The sequence below is a fragment of the Nipponia nippon genome, unplaced genomic scaffold (genome assembly GCF_047370975.1).
Source record: "Nipponia nippon isolate SJK-2023a ecotype South Korea unplaced genomic scaffold, ASM4737097v1 scaffold_9, whole genome shotgun sequence".
Classification (NCBI taxonomy): domain Eukaryota; kingdom Metazoa; phylum Chordata; class Aves; order Pelecaniformes; family Threskiornithidae; genus Nipponia; species Nipponia nippon.
The window spans coordinates 17,071,173-17,084,745 of record NW_028262413.1 but is presented as its reverse complement, the minus strand read 5'-3'; the positions used below and the strand labels follow the sequence as shown (position 1 = coordinate 17,084,745).

At 58.6% G+C, this 13,573-nt stretch overlaps 1 protein-coding gene across 1 annotated transcript in view; it reads right to left on the bottom strand.

The window, feature by feature from the left end:
* Positions 1 to 12,968, bottom strand: part of TEX264 (testis expressed 264, ER-phagy receptor) — a 42,981-nt gene extending 30,013 nt beyond the window's left edge. Inside the window, exons 1-4 of the mRNA XM_087743103.1 lie at positions 12,828 to 12,968; positions 11,689 to 11,756; positions 10,210 to 10,493; positions 3,963 to 4,184 (exon numbers count right to left, since the gene is read on the bottom strand). Coding sequence (XP_087599229.1) covers positions 3,963 to 4,184; positions 10,210 to 10,488 — 501 coding nt within the window. The 5' untranslated portion in view covers positions 10,489 to 10,493; positions 11,689 to 11,756; positions 12,828 to 12,968. The remainder of the gene's footprint in view (positions 1 to 3,962; positions 4,185 to 10,209; positions 10,494 to 11,688; positions 11,757 to 12,827) is intronic.
* Between the last annotated feature and the right edge of the window lie 605 nt (positions 12,969 to 13,573).

Genomic DNA, 13,573 nt, shown 5'->3' with positions numbered 1-13,573 from the left:
GCCCATGCCAGCCACCGCTGCTCGAGATGTGCTCTGTAAAACAGTGATTCACAAGCCCATGGAGGTGGGGAACGTCCTACTACAGAGCCCAGGGGAAGGGAAAGAGCTGGTCTTTTTGCTGAAAGTTGAAGGATGCCTTTTCAGGACGAGCTAAAGAGATTAAACCCCAGTTTTCCAAGTTAGGCAGAGTCAGGCTTTGGAGCTAGCCAGCTCGTGCTCTGGTTCAGAGCAGGGTGCAAGGCAGCCAGGATGATGCTGGCATCGCTCTCCTCCTTCATCCCTCCACTTGCACATACTCCTTGGCTGGAAAGAGCACAAAACTGACCCAAAACATGGTGGAAAGAGACCAGGTTGAGCCAGTCTTTTCTAGGGCTGCAGTGGGAGACACCTGCCAGCTCCACCTCAGATGCGATTAGCCACCTCTCCAGCTGCCAGAGGAGCTCAGGGGTTGGGAGATCCAAGCCCACCCACCTGGCAGTGCCCACTAGATGCCAGCGCAGATGCAGAGATGCAGGCACACGCAGCCCACTGTGGAGAGCTCGTTACACCCAAGCCAGAATAAACGCTCCTTGAAATGGCAGGAGGTTACAGGGGAATAACCCACTCCCAGAGCTGTCAGAAAGGGTCCCCACCAGGGAAGAGCTTTGCAGGAGCTCCCCTTTGCACCCAGAATTTGGGACTGCTGGGTCTGACTAGCAGCTGTGCCATGAGGCAGGAGTGTATGCCCCGGGAAAGTGGGGCATACCTGCCTGGCAGCAGGGACAGGCATTGGCAGGAGCTATTAGGGAAGAAATGCTTTTGAGGGATGCTAAATAACCCCAGCCTATGCCTTAAATAACCTGCGCTCGGAGCAACAAGCCAGCAGGCTCTCCTGGACTTCTCCAAAGGTGATTCTAGCCAGCAAGCTGCTGCTGCTGCCAGCCTGCCATCCCAGGGGAAGGATGTCCACTTACCTGCCAGGGACAGCTGCAGCCATTTCCCCACAGATCCCGAAGGCCGTGGCTGTACCCGAAGTGTCACGGAAATGCCAGGTCCTGAGCCCCATGAGAGCCAGGGGGGCGAGGAGGCACGCTGCAAGGGCAGCCTGACCACAGCACCTCCTGCTCCGTGTCAACCCATCTCCCTTCCATACCTAACAAAAGGAGGCTCCGCCATCCTATTTTTTTAAATTATTGTTATAAATTTTATTTTTAATCTTCCCTGTCCCTCCAAAGCAGCAGCAGACTGGGACACACGAAGCCCAGGCTGCTGAAAGCCAGCACCACTGCACCCACACTGCTCGGGAAACCCAAGCCACGGGCATCCCCAGTAACTTCAGCGCAGCATCAGTGAGTCCAGAGGGAGGCACGCTCCCCCTCCACGTCCACCAGCCTTCGGCCTCAGGGCCCAACGTCCCCAACAGTTAACCTCAGGGAACGCCGCGGGAAGGGCGCTGGAGGGCCACCCACAGTGGGGCTTCCTCCAGCTTTGCCCCAGACTTCCCCATCACCTCTTGCAGTCCTGCTCCCTCAGCTGGTCCTCAAACCCTCAGCTCCTTCACGCCATACGTCCCCTCCAGTCCCCTTCTCCTCTCTCACTTTTCAGCATCTCCCAAGCTTTCTCCACCCTCCCTCCCCATCTTCCACCCCTCTCCCTGCCTCCTCCACCTCCCTCTCCATCCCCTGCTCTCCTATAACTCCTCCCTATGACTAGGTGGCCATGCCATCCTCCCTCCACTTCAGCTAATTCCCTCTCTCCATGGGAGCTGGCGTTTCATCTTTGCTGCTGAGCACTCTTTCATGCCTCCTGGCTTTTGCCATCCCACCCCCTTTCTCCCCGCTGCTGCCAGGATGGGAGGGCAGTGGAGGGACCCGCACGCTCGGCAGGCCTGACCCTCAGCTCTCATTAGCAGTGCCCTTCTCAAAGCAGGCACAGCATGAAATAAATAAATAAAGCAAATCTCTGTCTCGCTGCTGTCTCGGGTTGCTTAAGGGAGCCGGGTGCTGGGGGTGGGATGTAGGATGCTATTTGGAGAAGCTGCTTCCATGGCAACCCCCATTCCCACCACGAGCGGGCACAGGTCACCTGTTTCAATGAAAAAGTTTCCCCCCTCCCTCTGCCCTGGGAAGTGCCAGCAGAGCCCCAGGGGCACAGGCGGTCCAGCCCTCAGGAAAAGCAGCAGGGATGCAGGAGAAGCGGCAGGGATGCTGCTGGCATGGCTGCAAACGGCCTCCAAAGTCCCCCACGCCACGTCGGAGGAAGCCAGGGCATCCCCACGGTGCAGCGTGCAGGGACTGGCAGCACCCACTCCCCTCTGCCCCATGCTGGCAAGGTGACCCCATCGTCTCCCTGCCTGCATACCCACAGTCAGTCTAACGTGGGCAGGGGGGCCATGCTCTGCTGCAGGACTTGGGGATGGACACAGGCACACACCCAGACACACGTGCTATTGGGACTGGGGCAGAGATCAAAATGTGTCCCCTCCCTCTGCACACCACCCTGGGTGCTGCGTTTCTGTATGATTTAAATTATTTATTCTAATTTGAAATCAGCCGCTCCCATTAAATGCTGCCAGGTGCTCCCAGAACAACCCGTGGTTCCCTTTTTAGCTCTAACAACTCCATCTCTCATGCGACAGATGCGCTCGCCGGGACCTTTCCCCAAGTGAGGCAGCGTCAGCCCTGCATCGCCGAGCACTCCCGCAGCCAACCTGATGCTCCCACCCGCGCCAGCCCCCTCCACGCATGCCCACGTGTCCGCCGCAGGGCTGGCAGCAGTGCCTGATACCCCCCGCACCAAAACAGCCGGCAGAGCTCCAGGAAGAGACAGAGAAAGGATGGAGCAAGAAGAGGAGAATGGGGAACTGGTTCTGCTCTCCACCAGCTCTCCAGCATGGCGAGAGGGCACAAGCAGCGGCAGTCTCACCCACTGCCGGCATCAACGCATCTTCTGCCGGTACCAGCAGGCAGCTCCCTCAGGCCGGGGCAGACAAGAAGGTTGGCAAAGAGCCCCCGGCTGAAGTTCTGGGGTTGGCACCCGGGCAGCCATCCTGCGGCACAGCGCAGGCTGGAGGGATTCGCACGGTTCCCCCACAGGGCTGGGAGTTTCGCCAGGAAAAGCAAGTTTATAAATAGTGCGTTTCAACACGAACAAACGAAAGCGTCAGAACTCGACAGTCAGATAAGCCAGGGGCTGAGCGCTGGCCCCTCCCCAGCGTCCTCCCCCACCAGGAAGGACAGTCCCTTCCCTCCATCGTCCAGCTGGCCAGGACCATCCTCGCTCTCTACAAAGCCTGCATCTGGAGGTGTCTGTGTCAGATGTGGTGCTGCTTGGGAACACCCTTGCTGCAGCTGGTCTGGCAGCCAGAGCAAGGCAGCAGAGCTGGTTTCAAGAAGACCAGATGCAGCAGGGGATGGCCACCTGCTCCGCTAAGGGGCAAGGGCAAACACAGCCCACAGCAGCTGGCTGCCCAGTCAGGGCCAAGGGTCACAAATTTCAATGTATTTCTTGAAACCAAGTCTTCATAAACCCACAGCCCAGAAAGTTTCTAACTTCTCCTCCCGCCCCTGCGGAAGACAGCTGCCCCATCGGTGAAGCTGGCACTTGAAACAAGTTTCATGGCACAATGCGCTACACCAAAGGGGCACATACCTGCCAGATTCTAACAACAAGCAAGACACTCAAGGGGAAAAGCAGCTTTTATCTCTGCATTAAGGAGAAGAGCAGCAAATCATCAGATGAGAACTTGCTTCTCGTAAACACAAAACAGCAGAAAACACACCCCTGAGCCTACAGAGCGAATGGGAGGACATCCCTGTTGGGGAACTACCTGCCAGATTGCAAAAAGAGGAGATCTTGATGGTAGGACCCAAGGGAAGACATCAAGAGATGACACGTCAGAGCAGCCCCATCAGCTGTCAGCAAGAGAAGCCTCTGACAGTCCACTGAACACATGCGATGCTCTTCATGCCACACTTGCTTACCTTGATGTAGATGTCCAGGGCTGGGTGGACACGGTTGACTGCTAGATGGATGGACAACGGCGTAGTGAACGGGAAGGTTGCCATGACCACATGGCTGGGAGCAGGGAAGGAGAATATCTTGAAGCCATACTTCTGAAACCGCTTGATCTGCTCTTCTGATGGCTTTGCGTCTCCCTCGCTCAGGATTCGGCCTATGGCGAAGCGGCACTTCTCTGGAGGCACCTGATTGAGGGGGACAGACAGATGGCATCAGAAGAAGAGAGAGGCTTAAGACCAGCCAAAACCTCAACCTGCTCAGCATGGAGGCAGGAGACCATGCAAATGCAATGGCCCAGCATGATCGGGCACATCAAACCAGTTGCCTGCTCCTAACCAAGACTGATCCAGGCCCAAATTGCTCCTTCCAGCTCACAGCCCAGTGGGGAAGGCACTGCTCCTCTCCTTGGAGGGCAGAGGGACTTGCGGCAGAGAAGAACCAAACCCCACCAGGCTGCTCACCCAAAGCCGCCCTGGGTGACAGCCACTGCAGAAAGTGCCTCTCCTGACCATCCCCATCAGAGACCCGACTGTTGAGACATGCTCACCACCGTCCCCATCTGCAGGACACCCCTAGACACTCCAGGCAGGGGCTAAAAAGAGATGCGACCACAACCTGCCCAGCTTGCCTCTATCCCACCCCAAGGAGGTCACCCTGCAGGAGTGCCTGCCCCCAGCAGCCTCCCAGACACGTGACCCACCAGCATGGGCCACTGGCACTAAGCCAGAGAGAAATCCAGAGGCTGCTGGGTCCCGCCTAGGTGGGCACACTCAGTCTGGTGCCGTTTTAGGGGTGGGGAAACTGAGGCACGTAAGATTTGCATGCAGTCACCAAGCTGTTTGTAGCAACATGAAGAGAAACACATCCCCTTCCATACTGGACCCCAACAACATGTAAAACATAAAACATGCTCTCTTTCCAGATTTGGCGATGCCTCCCGTTAAGACAGGAGGCTGCAGGGTTCCCAGCCCAGCAAGGGGGGTGCTCAAGGCTCTGCTCCTGGCACAGTGATGGGCCACGGATGCCAGCATGCCCGACAGTGGCAGCAAGACAGACAGACACCCTGCAGGCATTGGCATCACAAAGCTCCCATGGGGATAGTGGGAGGCAGAGAGAGGGTGCACACAAGGCCAGCATGCTACCGCTTCCCATCCCCACGTGTCCCCCAAGGGCATCTCCACTCTGCGCTCCCCAATCTCATCCCTAACTTTGCCTGTGCTGAAGCTCAGCAATGTCTCCTCCTGCAGCATAACTGTCCCCCACCGCACTCCTTGCTCTCCCTTTCCCTTAAACACCCTTTAATGTTGCACGGCAGGACCATCCCGGAGGGGAAACACAAGCAGACGTAAATAGGAAGGAAGAAAACAGACTGTCAGAAGCAGCAGCAGGCATCAGGCTGGGGACTGGCGCGCCCGACAGCTCGCTCTTGCCCTCCTGTGCTGCAAGAGGGAGCTGCAGACAGGGCTGTGCCGAGCATCGCTGCTTGGGGCAGGGAAGGAGAAGCAGATGCACCCCAAAGACAGCAAGAGGCAGCAGTAAAAGGCATCCATGGGGAAAGGCCCAGATGAAACAAGGAGATAAGGGAAATCTAGATAAAATTCCTTTAAATATGCAATCTCCATTTACGTCCTGAGCAAAGACAGTTCACCCCCGGCCCCAGAGCAACCGATGGAGGGACCCAAGATGCAGGAGCCGGCAGCACCACTCAGGCCAGGCACGTTTGCTTCCTTCCTTCTCCTTTTAACTTTCTTTTTCATAGCGTGCAGCCCTGCAGGCACTTTCTCAAGGGCAGCAGCAAGGCAGATTTGCCTCCTCCCCTTCCTGGCAAAGTCCCTCTCAAGGGAAGGAAAGAAATACTCCAGTTAAAACCAGCCTTCCCCTAACAAATTTGTCCTTTCGGGATGGACAGATGCTGATCAAAGCCTCTGCTCCCCCAAGCATCCCAACAGAGAAGTTTTGGAAATTATTAGTTAACCTATTCAGCAGCTTTGCCGATGGGAGCAAAACTCATTCCTGCATTCAGACAGTGTTTTCATCCATCCAATGCTTGGGCACAGGCTGGTCGCTGAGCACGCGAACATGTGGACTGCAGGCAAAAGGCCCTAGCATGTGCCTACAGCTAAACGTGAGCAGAAGCGCCTGGCTGGAGCTGAGCACAAACCCACCAGCCACATCCCTTCCTTGCTGAGGAGTTATTTTTGTTCCTGCCAGAGGTGGGAGAAGGAGGGGGGAAGTCCTCTGGGTTGCTAAATATTAAATAAAAAGGAAAAAGAAAAAATGTGCAAATTAATATTAATCTTGTCCATTAAAACGCATAAAACATTGCTGGCAGGGGCTTGGCTGTGCTCGGCGAGCATCCTTGCGTGAATGCCAGAGAGCCAGGAGCTAGCAGGGAGCCCCGTGGATGCTGGTGATGGCGGCCACCCTGAGGCCCGGCGTGACCCCAAGGCAGCCCACATGCTTCAGGCCATGGGGCTACCCCCAGCTGCACTCCTGGCCGAGAGCCGGCACACAGCCACTGGCCTCCAGCTCTGGCATCCTCGTCCTCTCTCCTAGCCAGAGCCTCCTTTGGCCACGAGTCCGCCAGCATAGCAAATGCTGCACTGGGCACCTACCAGTCATCGGCCCCATCTTGCCACAGCGCCGGGTCACCAAACCCCCCAGGAGCTGGTGGCCGAGAATCAGGCTCAAGGCAGCTGTCTGGCCAGAGCCCGCCAGCGGTCAGCCAGGGACACTGTGGGACACAGCGGGCAGCGAGCACTTTCTGCTGCCTGATGACAAAAGATCTATTTTTGGTAACAAGTCAACATCCGTAGTGGGTGGACAGATCCGGGCAGACCAGCCTCTGCCAGAGGGTGCTTCACCGAGGTCAGGAAAGCAACGAGGAGGAAGAGGAGCAGGTCATCTCTTCCTCCCAGGGGAAAGGCAGCCTGAGTGACCAATCCCACCCCGCTGGACCTCCAGGAACGAGGAGCCAGCAGCGCACACCATCTCCCATGCCATCATGGCTACAGCGGGTACAAACACACAGGGCCACCCCACGGGACACCAGGCACAAGCGTTGCAGCCCCCAACCAAGCGACCCACCCAAAACTGGCTCCTTCTTCACCTGCCCAGAGGCAAGGCACCCCTCTGCCCATCCTGCCCAAGGACATCCTCACTCCCAGCACCCTGCCTGGTCTGGCCTGGAGCCAATTCAGGAGGCACAGATCAGCCCACAGAAGGTCCCACCAGCACCCTGGCTGCTCCAGCAGACCCAGGTCTGACGATGTGCTCACAGGTGTCAGGCAAGAGGAGGCTCCTGCTGCCATGCAGAGCCCCAGGCACCACAGCTATGTCCTGCACAGCCCCACTATGCCCCAGCCACTGAAGCACCTACGGAGGCAGGAGGCTCAGGCCGATGTCACCTGCCCAATATCATGAGCAAAGGCAGCCCTTCCAGAGAAAGGCAAGGTTTGCAGGGCTGCCTGCCAAGCCTTTGAGGGCAGGTAAGGCTTCCATCATAAGAGCTAACCACACAGCTCCACAGCTTGGGATGCCTGGCCACAGAGACACATTATAGGCTTTGTTGGTCCCTGAGAGCTTCCAGCACCCTCCAGGCTCGCTCCACACACATGCAGCACCCAGAGCCTTTGCTAGGCCCATCCTGAACACCACCTGTCCAGCAGGCTCCAAGAGGGAGGCAATTCCCCTGCCCAGCATCATGACCAGGATCTTCCAGCCTGACCCACAGACCTGGGGACATGCACCCTCCAAAACATCTAGAGACCCACACAAACTCACTACAATCCTTTGTGAGGGCCCTACCATGGATTGTAGCTCCCCACGGTATCCTGCCCCGTGCAAGGAGCTCCCCTCGCACACCAGCTGAAGGCACTCGCACCCCACACTGGATCAGCGGCCAGCCTGTGGGCAAGCAAGTACAAACCACTCAGCAGAGGGGCAAAAGAGGGCCTCCAGATCCAGCAGCGTGCTCCAGTTCAGACTGGGCACCAGCTGGGCCACCAGGCAGACGTCCCGGTGAGCCTTGATCACAGCAGGCCAAGAGCTGCCTCCACCCACTGAGCCCTGAATCCAGAGAAACCTCCCCCAGTCACTGACACCAAGACGAGCCTCCTTGGCCACCAGATATCATTCAGCCATGCTGGCAGAGAAGATCTTTTCCTCCCAAGAGACCTGACCAGGAAAGGAGAAACAGCTGGCTTCCAAAACCCTGGATGACCACTGGAGACCCAGAGACAAGGTCTGCAGCCCCACTGCCTGCTCTCACCACAGGGTGAGGGCAGAGACGCGGCAGCTGCAGGAAGAGGAGAAAAGCAACAGGACCAGAAAGACGAGGCAGCTTCACCCTGCATGGACAGCCCAACTTCCCAGGGTCATGTAGGAGCCGCTCCTTTCCAGAGTCACCTGGTGCTGCCAGGGAAAGCATTCCCCCGTGCCAGCCACGGCAGGAGTCACCACAAATACCTTTATCAGTACCTGCGGGCCACAGCAGTACAAACTTTCACTAGCCCATGCTTTGGCAAACAGAGAGGCAAGGCACGGCACCCAAGCAGAAAAGGTCTGCAGGGCAACCACAGGCATGTCCACATCACGTCCCTGGAGCAGGGCAGCACCAAGCACAGATGCTGAGCCCTTCTGACAGCATCAACCGCCCCGCTCTGCCCCCAGAGACGCCGGGGGAAGAAGCAGCAGCACCAGGGTTCTCAGCTCCAGAAGAGGACCTCGACACAAGGACACAAATTAGTGGCAGGGGAATTGGGCACTCTGACCACGTGGGCCCTAGCACACCAGGCACTCCCCATGGCTCCCATCCCTCACTCGCTCCAAACATGACACTTCTTGCAGACAAAAGTGTCCAAGCATGTCTAGTCAAACCCTGCCTCTGCCTGGCTCATCCTGGGGGGAAGTCCTCTTTGCCACCCCCTTTTCCAGGCCAGGAAGAGGCACTGCAGGATGTCTCTTCTTTGCCTCCTGTGATCCAGAAACAAAAACTGGAAGGTAAAGGTAAGTCAGCTCATCATAGGACACAAAGACACAAGGTGGTTGAGCGCACCAGCCTCCATGAGCACAGTCAGGTCAGTGTTTTCCCACCTCTTCCCGCCACAGTTCTCCAAGAAGCCACTCAGCACTACATTTTCATGGACAAGTTCCCTCTAAGCAGGTCCAACCCTTGGGAGCACCATCTTGCAAGCAACGAAACAGGGGCAGGTACTATGTGGCCCACGAGGGTTCCTAAAGCAGGGCCAGTCACCCCCAGGGCAGAAGCACTGGGCGAGAGCTATCAGCCCAAGCACTGTGCCCCGCGCCAGCCCCCAGCACGCGTGCCCAAGCACGTGCACAGGGCTGCTGGCCGCCCTGCCATCCCTCCCCCCAACAGCATTCCTCCACGGTCACACTAGCTACTGCAGAATTACTGGGGAGCCAGGCTGTCTGCCACGGACAAATGCCCACATGCCGTTATCTGGAGACCCCAGTGCCAGCAAGCATCAGCAGCCAGGCTCCTCAACCCCCAGCAAGTTCTGATGCACTTTTTTCTTTGTTCCTTGTCCTGGACCGTACCCACCAGAGTACTTAGCTCTGGCCTCTGTCTGGCAGCCATCAGGCAGTGCACTTTCTGCTCACCTCTCAGCCTGAAGAACATCATGGAGTAACTGTTTCATCAGACAGGAGCCCTCAGCACGCAGCACCTGAGGTTTCAGTAAGAACTCTCAGGGGATGAAAGGACTACAGGGAAGCTCAGAAATACATGAGAGCACTAGAAACAAGAGAAGGAGTATGGATGAGGACACAGCAAGCTGAGACCATCTGCTTTCAACCACAGAGCTGCAAGTCTAGAAGGAGCCTCGGCTGCACTTCCTGCAGCCAGGGGATCAGCCGAGGAATGCCTCACCTTGGGGTCATGGACATTGGCCTCTGCTCCATAACCAGATCTGTTATTCTGCTGATAACTTGTTCAGCAGGAGCTATCAGAAGACAGCAAGCTTTGCTTGCCCAGTGCCTTCCAGTTAGGGTTATCCAAGAAACCATCTGCTTTCAGGTGCCTTTCCCCACAGAGCATCCTCTGCATATTTGGGAGACCTCGTGAAGCCCGGTGCTCATCTACAGAGGATGAGCTGCAAGTGCCTGACATACAGTCAGGGAGCACCCCGAGCCAGGAACCCAGGTGCTGACCACAAGAGCTTGCCAGCCCCACCAGGCACACCTTACCGTGTGAGGGTTGTCATAGTAGACGCCAATGGAGCAGAGCTTCGAAGAGATGCTGCAGCCGTCTGTGAAGAGCTGCCCAGATTCACCATACGGGCCCACCCTGAACTTGTAGGCCAGCGTGATGTTGCTGACAGGCGGGGAGCCAGCACTCACAACCACCTCCGTGAAGAGCCCCGAGTACACAGCGAAACCGAAGACGGTCAGTAGCAGCAGCATGACCAGCGCCACGATCAGCCCGAGGAGCACCCAGTCAGACATGATGGACGCGTGGTGCTCCATGCTTCCTGATATACGAGCGGCAAGAGGACAGAAGAAAAAGGAGGGGAGTTAAGCTAGCACTCAGGCAAGCAATCGCTCTCTAAAGCTATTTATTTGCAGCAAAACACACCCACTTCCAATTCCTGTTATGTGTGAAGCTTAAAGACAGTGGAAACCCACCCCGAAACCTCCTGTATATTAGTCCCATGTTGCATCAGCCTCTCCCAATTGGTCACCAGGTACAAATTATACTGCTTCAGCACCTCTTGGGAATGAGGTGGTTATGAAGGGGGGACAGGGAGGCAACTGTCCTCATCTCCACAGAGCCAGCCACACCCCTCACGTCCAGCTTTGCATCCAGGAGAGACCAAAAACCACCCTAGGAGCCCGCACCACCCAAGAGATCAACAGATGCACAGCACTAGGATTAGGGGACCATAATCAGATAATTTATCATTTATAGATACCAGACCCAACATTGTGACCAGGGCAGCCCCTTTGCCAAAAAGTCTAGAAGGGCAGGTCTTTAATGACCTAAACAACGACCACGCCGGTTCAGAGCTGAGCCCTGCATCTGGATCCGAGCACACAGAGAAGCTCAGAGAAAGCTGAAGACCTAGCCAGAAAAAGCATCCTCAACACACTCAGGTGTAATTAATTACCTCTATTCCTTTCAGATGGCTTTTTTTAACCTAAAAGAGTTTTTATAACTCCAACCAAGGCTTCCTGTTTTGTTTGCCATCTTTTCTCTCTCACTGACTGCAGGACACAGCAGCCTGGCAAATGCCTCCTGCTCGTTTTCACCCACCAAGTGCAACCACTCTGGGGAGCTGCAATCCAAACCATCGCAAGAGAGTTGTTTGTGTTTTATTCTCCCTTGAAACACAGCTCTGGTCACAAGGACTGGTTGCAATGCTCCCCTGGGACTTTCACCAGAGCTAGGTTTGAAATCAAAGGTTGAAGTAAACAATTCACCTTCACCTCTGTGTTATAAACACACTTTGTCCAAAAAACGTCGTTCACAGCAGCTGCTGCTTGCTCAGCTTCATGGCGAGAGAAAAGCCACATCCTGGTAGGAACCGCGAGCGGCTCTGCTCTGCCCGACCCTGGCAAGCAGGGGTGCAGCAAAACCAAGCCCTGCAGACCCGGCACCGCCAGCTGTGCTCTCGGTGCTGCGGCAGCACCAGGCCAGGCACTGTCTCACGCCACGGCCCTACTCACCTGAAAAACCAGCTCAGCCCAGAAATGGTTCACGACATCTGATCCACAGGGGTGGGCGATCCGCGGCGCTGCAGCAGGAAAAAATAATTATCATCGCTTCCCTCCTAACTCACGAGGCCAAAAGCAAAACAGAGTCACAGCAGAGCACCCAAGAGGCGTCTGGTCGCCTTGGACCTGCTCCCCAGAGGAGGGGTGACCCAAGGAGCACCTTCTCCTGCAGGACCCCAGAGGCCAAGATTTCTTCCCAGAACTCTGTGGCTGAATGCACGGGGACCTAGAAACACGCAAATTGGAAAGCAATGGCGAAGGAGGACGATGTCCTGCAGACGGCTCTGCTGGCATGTCCCACCCCAGGCCAGCTCCCCTGGGACACCCAAGCCGCACCTGGTGCTGCTCCTGGGTGACCTCGGAGCGGAGCACCCCCGGACCTACAGCTTGGCCAGAGCTGTACGTCCGCCCTGATTCCCAGCAGCACCTTGCCTCCTCCCTATAGCCGACACAGATTTATTACTTATAAACCACGGGTTTGGTGATTCTCCGGGAGCTGCCAGCCCAACGCCCAGCCCACGGGCCTGAAGACGGCCGGCCCCAGCGGAGAAGAGGGTATTTTTGGCTATTCTTCCCGGTTCCCGTGGCTCACTCCCTGCCGGTGGCGGGCACGGTCAGGTTCCCACCTGCCCTCCTCCGGGGCAGCGGGAGCAGAGTTCGCCCGGCCCCTGCCCAGTCCGGAGGCCACGTCCCCCCCCCCGGTGCCCGCACCCGGGCGGAGGGGAGGGTTTGACCCCAGCGGCCCCAACAAGCGCCGCCGGCGGGCGGCAGCCGGCCGGCCTGCCCGCTCTCGGCCCTGCCTGGCGGCAGGCAGACGGCAGGCAGCGCCCTCAGCACCGGCACAGGCTGCAGCCCCCGCCACCGGCCCGACCGCCGGAGCGGGGAGGGACCCGCCGAGCCGCCACCGCCGAGCCCGGCCGGCGCTCCCCGGCTCCCAGCAGGCCGCGGCCCCGGGGGGCGGGGACCGGACCGGACCGGAGCGGAGCGGCGCTGGCCTGCCTGGCCCCGCCGCGCCCCCGCAGAGACCCCCGCCCCCCCCCGCCCCGGTGACGGCCGGAGGGATCCCGGCGCCCCCCTCCTTCTCTCCTCACCCGGGGCTCGCCGGTGACGGCCGGGCCGGAGCGATCCCGGCGCCTCGCTCGCCCCTCCCCGCCCCCGCCGGGCCCGCCCCGGCTCCGGCAGGCGGTGGCTGCGCGCGGGGGGGGGGGGGAAGCACGGGGCGCGCGCGCGGCCAGCGGCGGAGGGGCGGGGCCGGCGGGCGGGGCGGGACGGGGCGCCGGGCCGTGCCCTGGCGGGGGAGGAGCGTGGCTTCCGGCGGGGGGCGGAGCCTCCCTGCCGGGGCCGTGGACGCGGGAGTGCCCTGCCGAGGAGAGCGCCCCCTGGCGGGCGGGCGGCAGCAGGGCCCGGCCCCGCCCAGCGCGTCCGGCGGCCGCGTCCCTCCCGGGCGGTGCGGCGGGGCCCGACACGGCTCGGCGCGGCTCCCGGCTGCCTCCCGGCTCTTCCCAGGGTCTCCCTGCCACATGGCACCTCCAGCCCTTTGGCCCACAGCCTGGGAGCCCTGCATTGCCGCCGTCCAGGAGGGCCATGGGTGCAGGGCCTGCAGGCCCGGGGACCAGAGCTCAGCCCCGAGCCCCTGTGGTAAGGACAGTTCTCCCCTCACAGCCAGCTGTCGGTTCAAGATACTGCTGGATGTGAGTGATAAATGATGACATTGTGTCCTCCAGCTCCCCCTGTGCTAGGGCTGCGGCAGCTGGGCACGCGTCCCGGCTGAGTGACCCCTGAGCTTCAGGCTCCGTAACAGCCGAGCCTCCAGTTAATGGGCTCCTTCCCTCAGGCA